Below are 18,725 nucleotides of genomic sequence, written 5' to 3'. Positions count from 1 at the left end.
TGGGCCTACTGTGCTAGATTTGAAGGAAGACACAAAGTATGGCTAAGATTCTAGCTATACTGTCTAAAAGTCTAATCAGTGGTCACCAATAAATTAGAAGCTTTAGCAAGAGTAGACTTTTTAAGCATTTATTAAGGAGCATAAGAATTTGGTGAAGAGAGAGAGAAAGAGGCTTAGATTCTGCTATCTATCTCAGGGAGCCAGTGTTTCCTGCTCTGCTCCACCATGAGGTCCTCATGAGCCTCGCCCCTTCCTCGTCCCACAAGCCTCCTGTGAAACTGGGAACATCCCATCCACACGCACACACAGCTCCAAGCTAATTGGCTGGTAGCTTTGAGAGACAGTACCCATGAATAAACGACACTTCCTGATGCCAAGGAACTGACCTTCCAAGCCACATGGCTTGCCCTCAGACACCTTCTCCTCATGGCAGAGCTTTCCTACAGTAACTCTCCAGCAGGTGGTGTCACTCCAATTGTCACACAAAGCCTAGATAAAACATGTTCCCTGACTTCATGAAAATAGTATTCTAATGGAGGTTTTGACATAGATAATTACAACATATTACAAATGTATTAGAGAGATATAAAACTTAACTCTTATTGAAGTCTGAAGTGGGAGAGAATTTTTTTTTCCCAACTGAGGGAATCTGGGAAGGTTTCATGAAGGAGGTGGTCTTTGTTTTGGACTTTTAAGACTGGGTAGGAATTCAGTTGGTGAAGAGGACATCCTAGGTATCAGGGAGTGTTTTGAACAAAAACAGTAAAGGCAGAAATGCATAAAACACATGTTAGGGAAAGAGAGAAATTCAGTTTGGCTGGAACTTAGACTACAGGGAGCTTAAGATACAAACGTTTATGTATATATATATATATATATATATATATATATATATACACACACACATATATGTGTGAGATTTAAAATTGGATATTAGATCATAAATCTCCCCTACTTAACCTTTCCCTTAATTTATCTCCCAGACTAGTGAATGGAAGAAGCTTTTGGTTTTCTAGATAGACCTTTTTATTTATTGTTGTGGTAGTCACAAGGTGATGTTGATTAGAAGGATAGGAAAGTAGAAACACAATACAAATTGTCTTAAGTCTAAGCTTAGTCTATATTCTTTAAAAAAACTCACCAAACCGAAAAGGCCACCTTTGGAGAGAGACCGTCTGTGCCGCGCCGTCAGGAGTCCCGCCAAGCAGGCAAAAGCCTCACTTCCGTTCTCTCCACCCCGGAAGTCGAGTCCCCGCAGGCAATCTGACGTGCACAGCAGGTGGACTGTTCGTCTCCTCCCCAAAAGGGTGGTCCTTCAAAAACTGGCGTCTTTCAGTTATCCTAACCAACTGGTAAAAACTTTCATATTTTACCACATATGTATAAGTATGTATATATAAATATACATAAATATGTATGTGTATTTAAAATAAGGCTAGACAGTGCCCTTTGCTCCCTTATGTTCTATTCTCTTAAAAAAAAATAGAATTTTAGAAATGGAAAGGACCTTCGAAATCATCTGATCCAGAAATGGGGAATTTTCATCATTAGAAAGCCAGAGGTTGGTCCTACTGGGCCAAATAAGTAACAAATGAGTTTTTGTGTTAAATTTTATCAAAAATAATGTTTTTGGGGGGTGGAGCCAGGATGGCAGAAGAAAGACATTAAGTGCACAGAGCTCCTAATACAATTACCCCAAAAACAGCAATAAAAGAACCCCTGGAGCAGAAAAACCCACAAAAATACCAGCTGAGATTATTTTCAGCTATAGATAGATTAAAGAGGGTGGGCTGGGCTGTGAGTAAAGTCCAGCCCCATGATTGTGCCAACAGAGACCCTAGGTGAGAGAAAAACCTGCCTTCCCTCAAACCAAAACACCTGGGACCCTCTGAAGCTGGGGACAGTAGCGTAGCCTAGAAGCAGGGCCCCCCAGTGGGGAGTTAAAAGTCAAGTAAAGATAAGCAAGCAAAGAAAGTTCAGAACTTCAGCAACAAGGAAGATCAAGATGCACCCCCAGAAGAGGAAAACAACCTCAGTGCACCTACATCCAAAGCTTCCAAGAAAAATACAAACTGGTCTCAGGCCATGGAAGCTCTCAAAAGGGACTTTGAAGAGAAAGTAGGAGAGAGAGAAGGAAGATGTAGAAGGAGGGAGGAAAAAATGGAAAGAGAAATGAGAGCGCAATACAAGAGAGTCATGAGAAAAAAGTCAACAGTTTGAAAAGTCAAATGGAAAAGGAGAAATGAGGGTGATGCAGGAAAGACATGAGAAAGTCAACAGCATGAAAAGCCAAATTGGTCAAATGGAAAAGGAGGTACAAAAGCTCTCTGATGAAAATAATTGCCTAATAATTAGAATTGAACACATGGAAGCTAGTGACTTTATGAGAAACCAAGACACGGTAAAACAAATCCAATTGAATGAAAAAAATTAGAGGATGCTGTGAAATATCTCCTTGGAAAAACAGCTGATCTGGAAAAATAAATCCAGGAGAGATAATTTGAAAATCATTGGACTACCTAAAAACCATGACCAAAATAAGAGCTTAGACACCATCCTCCATGAGGTTGTCAGGGAAAATTGCCCTGATATTCTAGAAGCAGAAGCTAAAATAGACATCGAAAGAATTCACCAACCACCTCCTGAAAGAGATCCCCAAAGGAAAACCTGCAGGAATATTATAGCCAAATTCCAGAACTCCCAAGTCAAGGAGAAAATATTGCAAGCAGCTAGAAAAAAGGAATTTCACATACTGTGGAGCTCCAAAAAGGATAAAACAAGATCTAGCAGCATCTACATTAAAGGACTGGAGTGCATGGAATATGATATTCCAGAAGGCAAAGGAACTGGGACTACAGCCAAGAATCATGTACCCAGCAAAACTGATTATAATCTTCAGAGGAAAAAATGGGACTTCAATGAAAAGGAGGACTTTCAGGCATTTGTGATGAAAAGACCTGAACTGAATAGAAAATTTGACTTTCAAATACAAGATCCTAGAGAATAATAAAAAGGTAAGCAGTAAAAAGAAATCATGAGGGACATTAAAAGGTTAAAATGTTTATATTCCTACATGAGAAAATAATACTTCCAACTCATAAGAACTTTTTCAGTAAGGAATACACAGAGGACAAAGGTCTGAACTGAATATGAAGGGATGGTATTTGTAAAGCATTTATTTTTTGTGTATCCTTGTTCTTTGTGGAGCAAACAGGGTGGGTTGTCTTATGTCTGGGGCTGGACTTGGGCTCTGGGCCTCCTGAGCCCAGGGCTGGTGCTTTGTCCACTGTGCCACCTAGCTAACCCATGATGACACCTGTAAAATAGGGTTGAGGGGTAGGAGGAATAGACTGGGTGTGGGGGAAGGGGAGAGGTGGACTGGGGAGAGGTAGCTCACATGATGGAAACAAGAAAGAGGCTTATGGAGCAGAGGGGAAGAGGGAGAAGGAGTGGGGGAGTGAGTGAACCTTACTATCATCAGAATTGGCTCAAAGGGAATAACATACATACTCAAGTGGGTATAGTAATATATTTTTTGCCCTGAGGAAAAGTGGGAGGGGAAGGAGATGGGGGGCGGAGAAGAGGGGAAGGAGGGAAGTTTGGGGGAGGGAGCTGCAAAAAGCACAACACTTTAGAGGAAGGTGAAGATTCTGCATAACAGCACATGTATGACATATATTGAATTGCTTGATTTCATAGAGTTGAGGAGGGAGGGAGGAAGAAAAATTTAGAAAACAGAATTAGCTCAAGGAGAGAATAACACACACACCCAATTGGGAGGAGTAATCTATTTAACCCTACAGGAAAGTAGGAGGGGAAGAGGATAAGGAGGGAAGGGTGAATGAAGGGAGGGTAGAGCAGGGGAGGGGGAAGTCAGTAGCAAAACACTTTTGAGGAGGAATAGGTTAAAAGAAGATAAAATTGGAGTAAATATCATGGGCAGGGAATAGGATGGAGGGAAATAGTTATGATGATTGGCTGCAGTGTCAAAATGTATGGTACCTACTCTGCTGGGCTATTGTGAAGAAAATTCTTTGTCAAGTTTAAGGTATTATATAAAAGTTATGATAAACAGGATGCTATCAGAAAAACCTGGAAAGACCCACATGAACTGAAGCAGAGAGAAATGTATTGTATACAAAATAACAGCATTAGTGTAAGATGATCTGCTGGGAAGCACTTAAGTTATTTTCAGCAAGACAGTGATCCAATATAACTCTGAAGAACTTATGAAAATTGCAGTCCATCTACAGAGAAAGAACTGATAGTATCTGAAAACAGACTGTAACACATTTTTTTTTTACAATTCCTTAATCTGAAGGTTTGTATTTATCAGTTTTCTTTCACAACCTAGCTAATGTATAGTTGTTTTCCATGACTATGCATGTATAATTTATATTGAATTGCTTGAGTTCTTGGGGTGGGGGTGGGAAGGGAGGAAGAGAAGTTGGAACACAAAGTTTTAAAATTTGATGTCAAAATTTGCTTTTACATGTGAATTTGGAAAATAAAATTCTAAAAAAATAATATTCTAGCTTGCATTTCAGTGATTATGTAAAAATGAATCACAAGTTCATAAAAGTATTTAGGCTTCAGGGTTTATTTGTTTTTTAATCAAATTCCTAATTTTACAGGTAGGGGAAACAGATATCTAGAGTTCACTCCTTCCCTAACGTTACTTAGCTAGATAGTGACAGAGCCCTGATTACCATTCCATTGTTCTTATAAGAATCATTAATTTTTGTCCAAAACGGTTAACTGCAAATATAGTCCAACTATGTTTTAAAAGTTGGCTAGCCCATAGATGAATTGAAATAATTCCCTACAGTGTCACTGTAAAGTATTGACATCCTTTCTCTTGCACGTGTGGCTCAAACTGGCTCTATAGGCTGATACTGAGTAATGGTAGTATGGTTAAAATATCTATATCTATAATGTATGTCTATATATACTTGTAACTAGCCTCCTGAAGTGACAACCTTGAATGGGGTGCTGTCCATTTGTATATGTTAACTTGGGTAGACTAGGTAATCTGTAAGGTATTTCCCAGTTCTAAATCCTATGATATGTTTGTTTAAAAATGATCATTTTAGTGATACTAATATAGCAAGCTTCTTCATATTTCATAGGATTTAGAACTAGAGGACACCTTTGAAACAATTGTTTTTCACTCTAGGCATAATATTAACTAGAATTTCTTCTGTGTAAGAAAAAGTAGTAGTCAGAAGTTGCAACAAAAACCCCCTAATGGATAGCCACCATAAATTATGATAAGTATTTTGTATCTGCTATTTTATCATGATATTGTTACTCACGGATTTGAAAGTTCTATTTATACAAAATAACATGCTATGACATTGTAATGTTTGCATGTCTTCCTTAGATGTACAAATTAGATTAACATTTAACTTTTTAAAATATAACTAGAACTCCATTATGATAAATCGTTATTGTACAGATTTGGCTGTAACATGAGTTGGTACTGTCGAACTCCTGTATCATGAATCTTGAAGAGGGAATGATAGCTCAAAAATCTATTGTGGTTTGTTTTTTTTTAAAGGCAGACTGTAGAACTAATGCAGAATCAAAGATTTGCCATTAATATATACTTAAATTATATTCTCTCTACTGGTGAGTAAAATTTTAAATGTTATTAGAAAGTAGTTAATTTTTGATTTAGGTCCTCAGTACTTCTGACAAATGAGGTAAATAATAGAAAATTCCTGATGTGTCACATTGTTTGTTTTCAGCCAATCACAAGCCAGGATGTATTTTTGCATGTAATAATGGGGTTTATTGTTTAAAGAGGAGCTATAAAGTAGCACTCATGAGAAACAGGGGACTAAGTTTCAGGGATTGTTCATTGAGGTGTAGGGAAAATTAGCGTGGGTTGTTATACAACATTTTCAAAGCTACTTTAACTTAGGACTCTGGAAATGTGTAACACTATCTTAATTATAGGTTTTAAAATGTAGTACAGACTTAATTTAGTGCCTCTTGAGGTAAAAGCCCTTCATCTCTGCTTTTACCTTTTGATGAAACTGTCTAAAGTAATAGACTGTTGAAAGAAAAGTCACCTAATAGTAAAGGAGATAGAAAAACCTATGAAAATGTCATCTAGGTACTTATCACCACCTTCACCAATCTTCTTCTCTCCTGGGCCAATTGAGTTGGGAACTGTAACAGGTTCCTCTTGTTCCCTGGATGAGCTAGATAGTATTTTACACCTGTTGAGGAAAATATCCAATGATATTAATGAAATTAAAGGCATGAAGGCAGCAGTTTTAACAGTGGAAGCAAATCTTTTTGACCTAAACGTTAGAGTATCACAGAATGAAGCTAAAATTTCATCTTTGGAGGTTAAAATGAATGAATTTTCAACATCATCATCTGAATGCAACAGACAATTTGAAGATCTTCAAGAGAAATTACAAGATTCTGAAACACAGTCAAGGACTACTGACATAAAAATAATTGGCTTCCTTAGAAACATTGAAAAAGGTAAATTCTTTTGAGTACATCTTCAGGTATCCATCTTACACAGATCTCAACTTAGCTTGGATGTACAGCAGTTCATTCAGATCTTTTGTTACGAATTTCTAATGAACAAATGTGAATTCTTCATGATTTAAAAGGAACTGGGTTTTAATTACAGCTCTTTTGCTTACTGTTTATCTGTGTGATCTTGGGTGACACCTTAGTTTTCTTATCTGTAAAAAAAAGAATTTGGACTAGATTGATCTGTAAGGTTTCTGCCAGTTCTGAATCCTTTTAAATGAAACAGAAGCTTAGAATTCTTAGAATTCCAGCATCTCTATGGATTCTCTTCTCAAAATAATCCTTTTTAAGATCTAGAAGGGATCGTGAAAATATTGCTTAGACATTTTAAACACCTTAAAATAAATGTCATCTTTTGTGTATTTATCTGAAGGTAAAAGTTATTAACTATTACACACTTTATTTTTCTCAGAAATGTTTTAGTATCTGAATATATTTGGAATGAAATCTTCCATTCTCTTTTTTCTAGTCCTTATGTCAGTTTCTCTTAAGAGTAGGACAAGAATGCTAATTCTCTGAATGAAGAGAGAGAGAGAGGTCTTTCTTTCAACTCATTGTGTGATGTTTTGTATCTGTGTGTCTATTTGAGCCATTGTAACTTTGAATTTATTGAACTAATTTTGCTGTGCTTTGGTACTCTATTAAAGGTTATTATGCTATTTAAATATTGAAACAACAATTTCTGATATTTTGAGGCATATTTTTAACTTGTAACCCATTTCAATAAAATTTGGTACTTAAGTAGAAAGTAGATATTTAGTTGTGCTATCATCTACAGTTCAGATAAACCCTATGTACAAAAAAATGTAATTATCTTTCAGTTATCATGTTGATATTTTTCCATTTTACTCAATCCTGACTTTTTATTCCCCTTTGGAGTGTTAAAGCCTTTTGTTGTACATCATTAATATGTATCTCAGTGTCTTCTGTGTACAAGGCACCTTAACTATAGGGAGTGTCAGGGATATGAAAAACTAAAGATATGTGGACTTTCTCTTCCATAAATTTTCAATATACTATGGAGAATGAAAATTATATATGTTAGGTTCTCAGAATACTAGAAAATAATGAGGCTCTTTAGAAAACGAAGCAATTCAGCTTGAAATGCAGCCTTTCTTATAAGAATCTAAATAATTAGAATTTTTATACTTTATGAGCAAATGGAATACTGAAATACTGATTCTTAAATGCTAAATTCTTAATACTAAATTCTAAAAACGAATTCTTAAACTTTGTCATTTTCCACCTCACATTTGTAAGCAGAAGCCTGACACAACCCAGGTAGCTGGAGTGCTTCAATTTTTATGTCTGTTCTTTAAATAATTTAAAGGCGGGACGAGGGGGAAAGGCCAAGGAGTTAGATTGTTGGTTCATACCTTTCAAATGTCTTGCACCTGCCTCTCTTCACCATCACTTAGCTCATTGGTGCCTCCCACAGCTCCATTTTCTGAACAACCCCTTTGGAATGGCTCTATGATCTTCCTCTTTTCCATCTTTAGTATCACTCCCAGTTTTGAAACACTGACTTTAGGTCTTCTACTAGCAAGAAATCCAACAGCATTCTAAATTGCTATGTTGCTGTTAACCCTAAGTATAGCTTTTTCTCAGGTGATGCATGGATGTGTTGTTGTGTTGGAATATGATCATCAGATTTCTTTAAAGATTACAATCAGGAGAATTGATACATTATATTCAAACATAGAAATACTTTTCTCTTTTAAGTTAAACATGTAGGTATTGATTATTTTTGAGATTTAGTGAAATCTTCTTTTAATCCATGCTATCTTTAGGAGCTCAACAAAGGCAGTTGTTTTCCCGACTGCAAATTGACCCAGTAGTGGAGGAAACTTTACAAATGAGTCAAGGTTGGTAATAGCTTTAAATTTCCTTTGTGGTACTGTAGTTTTCAGATGGTGTGTGTTTTCTTTTGTGTGTATGCATGTGTTGGGCCTTAAGAGTCTGGATTTTTTTTACCTTTCCCTAAAGTTAGATTATATAAAACTGAGTGTTTATATTTTTTGTCCCTGCTTCCATGATGGTTGCTACATTTATAGAAAAAGTACATTTAAATTCCAATTCTTTAGCTAGTTGATGTCCTGCTAATGATTAAATCTGTTTATAGTGTAATGTAAGTGCAGGGTGGTTATGTTGACAACTTGTCATTCATTGTATTGAAGATTATGTCTTTTCCTTACTAGGTTTCTCTTCTCTCTTTACTTTTTACTTCTGTGGGCATCCTCACTCCTTATAGCTTGATATATGAAACAGATTGAAACAATTTCCATCTCTAAGTTGCAAGTTGCACTCTGCAAAATGGATTAAACAGATCTGTGTTGTCTGAGAGCTTGGTTTCTTAGGGCAATATCTAGACATTTGGTGTAGTAGTAACTAGACAATTATGGGACTGCTAACTACCTATCCAAGTTTTCCAAAGAGATTTTATATCTTTAAATTATCAATTACTTGGAGTAAAGTACTTGAGACACCCCAATTAGGACTTTTAAGAGAAGTTGAATGCTTTGTGAAAGGAGTGGTAATCTTGTCTCCACATGAAGATGAACAGCATCCATAGGAAGAATGATTGGCATTATGCCTCAGGTTAAAAATGCTTTAACTGGCTATAGATAAACATTTGTCATCTTGTTTGAAATTTTTTGAGTAGTGATTATATATGCTGGATAATCATCTTTTATGCAAAAGATGGCTTATTACTCTTTTAAAGCTATGATTCTGGGAATGACTGGTATATTTAAGAATAATTATATATTTGTGGCAAATTTTCTTGGGTCAGATTACTATGACATGGAATCCATGGTCCACGCAGACACAAGATCATTTATTTTGAAGAAACCAAAGCTGTCAGAAGAATTGGTGGCGACACCAAACCAGGAATCTGGAATGAAGACTGCAGATACACTTCGGGTTCTTTCAGGACGCCTCATACAAACACGGTAGCTTATTTGTCTTATTACAAGAAAAGTTCTTAAATATGAAGCCTTACCTATCGCCCAGCCACCAAAATTTACCAAATTCTCCTAAATCTATCTTATATACTTAATCATTTTGCACACTTAAGTGTATACATGTTGTCTTCCCTGTTAGAATGTAAGGTCTCCACAGTTGCTAGTGTTTTCCCCTTTCAAATTTCCTTCATCTCCTTTGCACTAGTTATTTATGTAACTGTATGTGTGCTGGTCCACCCCCACCCCCACCCCCCTCCCATTAGATTGTATAATCTTGGAAGGCAGGGACTGTTGAGGGTGAGGAGATTTCTATGTATACCCAGTGCTTAGCTAAGTACTTAGCACATTTAAAATGTTTGACTGAGTGTTAGTGGACAGAATACAATTACAAATTTTGATTTACTTGATAATATAGTACCTTTTAATCACTTTATTAAATGGAATATTCATTGAAAGAAGACTCAGCTAGTCATTTCTTGTTGGTGGCATTTTCAGCAAGTGAGAGAGTGATAGGTTGTTCTGAAATGTGCTTATAGTAGAAATTCTACTACTTTTCAAAATTATATTCACATTTCCCTAAATTTATGGTATTTTCTATTTGTCTTTCAGAGATCTTGTACAACCAGATAAACCTGCAAGCCCCAAGTTTATAGTGACGCTGGATGGTGTCCCAAGCCCCCCAGGATACATGTCGGATCAAGAGGAGGAGGACATATGTTTTGAAGGAATGAAACCAATAAACCAAAATGCATCCACAATCAAGGGATTAAAAGGCCTCCGCCCGCAACAGTCACAGTTGATGAGCAGGCAGCTTGATGACCCAGATGGTAGTTTTTCAAATGGTGTGTTTGGAATTCAGATCATCCTTTTATAGGGAAATTTCCCCTGTGAAGAAAAATCTTTTGATTGTAGATTTAAAATCTTCTCTTGTATGTGCAAAAGACATCCTTTCTTTACCAGAAAATTTTATCAGGGAAATATGGATTTAATTTTTTTTTCTCCATTTAGTTTTGTAGATAGCACGAAAAGGGAATAGACAGGCATAAAATCCAAATATATGCTAATGTTTTTGAGTGTTCAACTAGAATAGTCTACTATACCTATTCAAGTCTGAAAGACCATTCTTGGTGTCTTTTTTTTTTTAAGAAACTATAAATTGATATGCTCTCATACACTTGTTAAGTCTCCCTGGTAATTAGAGGATTAGTCCAGCTGTTGATTATGCCAGTGAAATTCCTTGTGATAGAAGTTTCTTGCTCACTAGCTCTTTTAGGAAACCATAGCACTTAATTGAAGTATCAAAAAGATATGGTGTATAAGGTTGCTTACAATAAAATAGATGGACTGCAAGAGTTTCTGTCCATTCCCTTGCTTTTATTTTAGGTAGGTGAATGTTTATTATCATTACTAACTTGCTCTCTAATCTAGTATACCTAGTAGCAACAACTTCACTATTAAAAATTTTCATTATGATCAGAGAGAATGACTGTCAAGTTCTCCAAACCTTCTAAAGGTTTAGAAATAATCCTATGATAGGGAAATAATTACTAAATCTTGAAAAGAACAAAAGATTTAAAAAGTTGTGGATTTGGAGGAATTAACTATAAAATGAACTATGTCTTAGTATGTATATTAAAATTGATTGCTCAAAAGATGTACCCCCAAAGCTGCAAAAATGGAATTGGTTGTTGGAGATAGTATGTGTGTCTTCCTGAGGGCTCCCCCTTCCTTGCTCCATTAGAAGTCTTTTAGTGAGAGATAGCTGTCTACTTATAGATAGTAGATAGTTCTTTAAGGTATAGGTTGAACTAGGTGACCTCTAAGGTCCTTTCTAACTCTAAAATTTTGTAAATCTAGATCATGAGAATCTGTATTTAAGTGAAGCAATTTATTGTGGTTTTTAGCAGATAGATCTTAGGATATTTTCTGTGATTCCATTGGGAACGATTAGATTGCTAGTGATTGGCATAGAAGGTAGAGTAAATAAAAAATCCAGTAGTAGGAATTTCCTATAAGGTAGCATTATCTAAGTGTTAAGCCCCTTACAGTCAAAAGTAGAGGGGAGCAATTGGGATGTAAAAAAAAAATGATTGGGGGGGGTGGCAAGCTAGGTGGCGCATTAGATAAAGCACCCTCCCTGGATTCAGGAGGACCTGAGTTCAAATCCAGCCTCAGACTCAACACTTAACTAACTGTGTGACCCTGGGCAAGTCACTTAACCCTCATTGCCCTGCCAAAAACAAACAAACAAAAAGTGATATATAAAGGTCTCATAATATTGTTTTCTTGACTGCTTTAAGCTTAGGCTGAAATAGAGAAGATACTTTTTTTGCCCTATATTAGGCCTTAAAATAGCTTAATATTGGATGCTGTTTCTGAAAAGTTCTTATATAATTCCTTTAAATGTAGGTGTAGAATTTATACCTTCTGTTTTTTTAGGAAACATCCTACTGCATTCAACACTGAAAAGAAGCACAGCAATTTGATTGCTTATGTGTATGTAAAGTATAATGAAGGTGTTTTTAAGTAATCAGCCATTATGAAAGAATTGCTAGAGATAAGTGTTAAGGATGTGGGACTTCCAGCCTCTCTCTTTCAAGCACAACTCCTCCCATTTGTCAGCAGTGTGTTTTCTTCAGGACAGCTCACTTTTCTGTCATCACAGATACTACTACATCAGTGGTTCTCAAACTTTTTTTGGCACAGTATTTTTCTTTGCCCTGTGGAATTGCAGCAACGTACTGAGTATTTAAGTTGGCAACACTATGGGAAAATCAGGAGACTGGCGCATGCCCATGATATTGCATGTGTAAGTTCCATACAGTTTGATGCACACCTAGCAAAGGCAACAGCATTACCTACCAGAGCCAGCAGAAATGACATTGATGTAGTGGAGCCTGCAAAACTGGAAAAGAGTATTTTATGGAAGATATTCAGAAAAGAAATTAGGGAAAGTTAGTTATATCCAGTATAACTTGGCAGTTATACAAAGAAGTCTAGTGTAATTTCTCTTTAAAGTTGCCCTCAAATACTGATAAACTCTTTGATTTTCTAGTCAAGAAGCACCTATATATGTTTTATTATATTGCGTTTTATGTTTCTTCTGTAACTCATGAATAGGAGAAGAAAGATTTTTTTGTTTTACTTCTGAATTCCTTTAGTCTTTTATAGGAAGGGCATCACACAATTCCCTGCCAGAGTGTATTAAAAATTACTTGGTTCCTTTTGTGTTTCTATCCTTGTCATTTCTGGGTGTGCTGTTCCTACCTCCCATCCCCAGGAGCCTTCCCTTACTACAAAGAAAAAGTAAAGCCAACAGATAGAGTAACTAAGTCTGAGAGACTGCATTACTAATCCACTCTCCTAATCCTCTTCTTTTCCAATAGAAAGAGGGTGGTACATTTCTTCTTTTATTCTTAAGGCCATGTCATAATGTTTTGATTTTCATCCCTGCCTTCATGAGGGCTCAAACAATGCTGTTTCAGATGTTGAGAGGTGAAATTCTTCCTCTAGCTCTGTTTCAGATTATCTGTTGGATCTAGGAGTCTTCTACCCCCCAGAATTGGAAGTCCCTGTGACAACTAACAGTGTGATTTTGATGTATGTGTTTAAATATGTATGTATTGGCAGAGGTGAGGGCATATAGTGGTCATGGTTTTGTGACAGTTATGTGATGGGGTTTGCACAGGATTTTCTTGTATGGCTGATAGAATTGGAATTTACTTTAACATTGGGTAAGTGTAGTGTGTAGTTACCATATATATCATAAAGAAAGATACACTTTGGGGCAGCTAGGTGGCACAGTGGATAAAGCACCGGCCCTGGATTCAGGAGGACCTGAATTCAAATCCAGCCTCAGACACTTGACACTTAGTAGCTGTGTGACCTTGGGCAAGTCACTTAAACCCTCATCATTGCCTTACCAAAAAAAAAAAGAAAAGAAAGATACACTTTGAATGAGATATGCAGTTCATTTATACTTCCTTTGCTCCCATTTTCAGGGTTGCATTTAACTTTGGGTGCAGCTAAGTCATTGTACTCTTGGATTCTCACAGTTGCAGATATGTATTTCCTTAGAATCTTTTCTTATTAGATGTTATTGCCAGAATTAGTAAGAGTTAGACAATTCATGGCACTTAAAAAAATATGAAATTAACAAGAGACTTGTTGAATCTTCGTCCTTTCACAGTTGAGATGAGTGAATTGAGTATCACACAGAAACTGGAGAAACTGCCAGAGCGCTGCAAGTATTGGCCTGCCTGCAAAAATGGGGATGAATGTGCTTATCACCATCCAACTTCGTCCTGCAAGTAAGTGGTACAAAACCAATCCCTCCTCATTTCTGCCTCAGTTCTCAGCTCTTGTTGTTTATGGAGTGTGTCTGGCCACATGCTTTGCACATGCAAATAATGCTTTGCATCCTTTTTAGAGATGCTTACTGACAAGTGTTTAAATTGGTAAAAAATACACTCAGATTTTTGGCTTTGTCTTTGAAAAGATCTTGTTACTTTGGTAAGATCAATAACTGTCACAGTTTGTGTGTATCTTTTCCCGTATTCAAGAGGACAGATTTTTCAAGGCATTGAAACTTTTCTCTAAGCACCTAATAATAACTAAGATCCTTAACAAAAGTTACCTTTATTGAATAAAATAATGAGGAAACACTGGCCTTCTGCTGATGAAACTTTCTTAGCCTAGTTCAGTGGAACAATCTTATCACAAAGCTTTTAGTAGATTTTGTTGTTGTTGTTCTGACAAGTTTGGAATATTTTCCAGTATTGATGTCCTCCCTACTTTAGCAAACCTGATAGTTACATGTAAATTTGGGTGTACATAAAAGCAATTTTTGCTTTATAGATTCAACGTAATGACTTTTCATTATGAAATTCTTCAGTTCAATCCAAAAGTGTATTCAGCTTTTTAAAATGCTTTTTTATAACCCTAATGAAAGATCATTGTACTATCAATGCCTTACTTTAGATTTTTTTAGATTTTACTGTACAGTTAATTCATTTATTTTCTCTCACTCTCACCCCCCCCCCCAAAAAAAAAAAGAAAAGAAAAAAAGAAAAACTCTTGTAACAGATATTCATTGTCAGGCAAACAAGGATTTATATTCACCCTGTCAAAAAAATGTGTCTTGTTCTGCCTCTTGACATTGCCTTACAGTGAAGAGTATAGGTAGAATGATTCAATCATTGGTTCTCTGGAATTGTGGTTGGTCATTTCATTGATCCTTGTTCTTAAGTCTTTTAAAAGTTGTTTGTTTTTAGTATTTTTACTGTATACATTTTTCCTAGGGCATAACTATTTTTTTTGAAGTTGGGTTCATAAATTACTTTTAGAAAGTAGGGTAAATGTGAAAGGTCCTAGCTGAGCCTGCCTGACAAGACCAAAGGGAGACACCAGCAAGCTTCTTCATCCTTCATCTTTCATCCAGCACAAGAAGATGGCTTGAATGCCTCAAGGTGCTTTTGAGTAGGACACATCAACTGGTTAGTATTTAGTGCAATCCTTCAATAAGTGGAGCCTTAAGACCGAAGGATCTTGGCCCTTGCCTATTGGAGTCCTAATAGAGGACAAGCTAGCCAGGGCCTTAGAGAGCTTTCCAAGAGGGCCAGATCTTGCAATCCTGTCAAAGTCATTGCAGGGGACAGGATGAGTTCCAAGTGGGTGAGTGCCTAGGGCCAGTGGTTTGTGAGGTTTATTTCGTTTTTGTAGCATAGAGCATCCTTGGCAGTTTGGTACTAATTTACCCTTTCTTAGGTGTTTTAAGTGCATAAAAATAAAATATGTAAGATTACAAAAGAAAATTATATTGGAAATAGTTATGAAAAATATTAAGCAAGTTCCATGGACTCCAAGTTAAGAATCCCTGGTGTAGGGAAAGAAAAAAATTGTGTCCACTAGACTTCCTTTGTACTTAGGGGAGAGGGCTAAGACCAGAATGACCTCTAACATATCCAGTCTCAGGCCTGTTAGGGCTACACATGGGATTGGAGCCAAATCCTGGTAATGATTGCTGAAGGAGAAGGCAGCAGAGAAGGGACCAAGCCCAGTTTGTATATTGGGCCACCAGGAGGTAAGGATAGAGCCTGGTCTTGGCCAACTCATCCAGAGATGTTGCAGACTATTGGCATTCAACTTGGAATTACTCTTGCTATAACTTTTTTTTTTTTTCCTTTCGGGTGAGGGCAAATCGGGGTTAAGTGACTTACCCAGGGTCACAACAGCTCGTAAGTGTTAAGTATCTGAGGTCAGATTTGAAATCAGGTCCTCTCTGACTCCAGGGCCAGTGCTCTATCCACTGCACCACCTAGCCTGCTCCGCTATACTTGTCAACAGCATTTAAGAGTATGTGGAAGGGGGTCAAGCTTGAATTGCCACAAAGTCTCATCCTAGGAATTCTTAGGCAAGAGATGAGTAAAAGAACAAAATTGAACATAATGAAGAAATACTAAAATCTGGCATGACTTGTATGAACCAATGCAAAGTTAAGTAAGCAGAATCAGGAGAACACAACAATAGTGTAAGAGAAACAACTTTGAAAGACTTAGGAACTCTGATCAAGTGTAGTGACTAACCACAGTTCAGAGGTCATGATGGAACATGCTTCACACACCTTCAAATAGAGTCTGATGGACTCAGAGTGCAGGAGGGAGAAGGAGAAGTGAGAAGAGAGAATTTGTAACTGAAAATAAGATGAAATTGAATTTTTAAAAAGAAGGAAAAAACTCAAGTGGTAAGCCCCAAAGTGGTAATTCCACAATAAATAGTGCCTTGATGATGATGACGACGATGATAATAAAAGCATGGCTTGGCCACAGACTCCAAGATTTGTTGGAAGAAATGAAGCGAGAAATTTTAAAATGTAATTAGGAATATTGAAGAAAAAGTGAGGAAAAATAAATAGCTTAGAACATAAGGAGAAAAATAAGCCCAAAAAATAGACTCCCTAAAAACAGAATAAAACAAATAGAATTCAGTGATTCAGTGAGACCAGAAATAGTAGAACAAAGGTAAAAGACTGAAAAATGAGAACATCTAAGATATAAAAAAAGACTAATGTAACCGAGATTACAAGGGAAGTAGAAAACTGGGAAAGAATTTTTGAAACAAATATCTCTTGATAAAGACCTTATTTCTCAAATACATAGAGAACTCAGTCAAATTTATAAAAATACAAGTAATTTCTCAATTGATAAATGATCAAAAGATTTGAACAGACAGTTTTCAGACAAATCAAAGCTATAATCATGAAAATGCTCCTGGATCACTATTGATTAGAGAATGTAAATTACAAACTCTGAGGTATCATGTCATACCTATCAGAAGTGACAAATATAACAAAAATGGAAACTGTTGGATGTTGGAGGGGCTGTAGGAAAGCTGGGATGCTAATCTGCTGTTGGCAGAGTTGGTTAAAAGATCCAACCATTCTGGAGAGCAATTTGGAACTATGCCAAAGGGCTATAGAACTGTTCATACCCTTTGATCCAGCAATACCAGTACTAGGTTTATATCCCAAAGACATCCCCCCCCCAAAAGAGAAAAAGATCAATTTGTACAAAAATTTTTATAGCAGCTCTTTTTTGTGGTGGTAAGAATTGGAAATCAAAGGAATGCCCATCACTTGGGGAATGGCTAAACAAGCTGTGGTATTTGATGGTGATGGTGTGGGGACCAGTTTTTTAATTGGGGAGTGTTAGCTAACCAGCTCACCACAATATGGGCAAGAAGGAGACCAGCAGCCTCCCTCAAAACAGAACAGGATTTATTTAACAAGAACAAACTTAAAAAAATAAAAACACAAACAGGATCAGTAGGATCAACGGGAAAGGAAATAAAATGGGGAAGAAGGGAAATTATACAACCTGAAAATACCACCGCCCAGAATCAGCTGAGAATACACAGCATAGCTTCTGTCGCCTTCTAGCTTCCCAGCTAGAATTGTGGAATTCTCCTCCCCTTTCCCAGAAGCCCCCAGCCAATTGACTGGCCGCTTTGACAGTCACATGACTGCCCTCACTAGACTTCCAATCATCATAATTTTGCCAGGCCTATGTAGGTGTTCTCGAGTGGTGATTGATGTGAGGTTGCCAGCACCATGGCAAAGGCTACAACCAGTGGGTGGAGCACCGTGCAGTTTGTGGAGCTCCAGGCCAGTGCACGCTGAGGCATTAAAAACCTCAAATAACAATTAATTCTTTACAATGGAATATTATTGTGCTGTAAGAAATGACAAACAGGATGATTTCAGAAAGGCCTGGAAAGACTTGTATGAAATGATATATAGTGACGTGAGCAGAACCAAGAGAACATTGTGCACAGAGACAGCAATATTGTTTGATGAAGAATTGTGAATGACTTGACTGTTCTCAACAGCACAATGAACTAAGACAATCCAAAGGATATTGAATGAAGCATACTATCCAGCTCCAAAGAAAGAAACTCAAATTGATAGAACAGACTGAAGCATGCTATTTTTCACTTTTATTTTTTTCTTTTCATCAACTTTTCTTGTACAAAATGACAAAGATATGGTAATGTTTTACATAATCAACATGTATAACCCCATATCTGATTGTTTGCCATTCAGGCGAGGAGAGGAGGGGGAGGGAGGGATAAAAATTGGAACCCAAAACTAAATAAAAATGTTTATTACCAAAAAAAAAATGGTATTATTAAAAAATTGATCTAAAACAACAGCTTGATGAGAGATAATTTAATAATCACCCCAAATACTTAAAAACCAATGACTAACTAAAAAACCTGGAATATTTCAAGATGTCATGAAACTGCCAGATCTCTTAGAACTATAGAGCAAACTTAAATTCACCTTCTAAAAGTTTTTTTTTTTAAACACTGGGAATGTCATAGCAAAAATCAAGAGCTTCCAGGTCAAAGAGAAAACAGGGTTAGCATCTATATTGAATACCTTTATGCTTTGCTATTATTCATTATTCCACTGATTCAACACTTGGAATGAAGTGTTATTCAGAATATGAAATGTTATTAACTGAAGCAATTTTCATGGGTTGTTTATAGGCAATTACATAGCACTTAACAAGGTTACTACATTTAAAGAGGCATTTTTAATGTTTCTTATTCCCCAATTTTTTTTTAAACAAGTCAGATATTGACAGCTTGTTGTAAAACTGACTTTGTGTCATTCGGTTCAGAAATGTCAGTCGTGATTAAGAC

General features: G+C 36.6%; 1 protein-coding gene across 3 annotated transcripts in view; it reads left to right on the top strand.

The window, feature by feature from the left end:
- The window catches only part of ZC3H14 (zinc finger CCCH-type containing 14), a 53,633-nt gene that overhangs the window by 25,145 nt on the left and 9,763 nt on the right, over positions 1-18,725 (top strand). For 2 of the 3 annotated variants that reach the window (XM_043989868.1, XM_043989870.1), the window contains 4 exons: positions 8,349-8,423; positions 9,350-9,509; positions 10,131-10,363; positions 13,711-13,831. In XM_043989868.1, coding sequence (XP_043845803.1) covers positions 8,349-8,423; positions 9,350-9,509; positions 10,131-10,363; positions 13,711-13,831 — 589 coding nt within the window. The remainder of the gene's footprint in view (positions 1-8,348; positions 8,424-9,349; positions 9,510-10,130; positions 10,364-13,710; positions 13,832-18,725) is intronic. The other variant, XM_043989869.1, reaches the window with a different exon arrangement.

The sequence above is a fragment of the Dromiciops gliroides genome, chromosome 2 (genome assembly GCF_019393635.1).
Source record: "Dromiciops gliroides isolate mDroGli1 chromosome 2, mDroGli1.pri, whole genome shotgun sequence".
NCBI classification, from domain to species: domain Eukaryota; kingdom Metazoa; phylum Chordata; class Mammalia; order Microbiotheria; family Microbiotheriidae; genus Dromiciops; species Dromiciops gliroides.
Note: the sequence above shows the minus strand (reverse complement) of the source record. Positions and strands in the feature narration are given on the sequence as shown.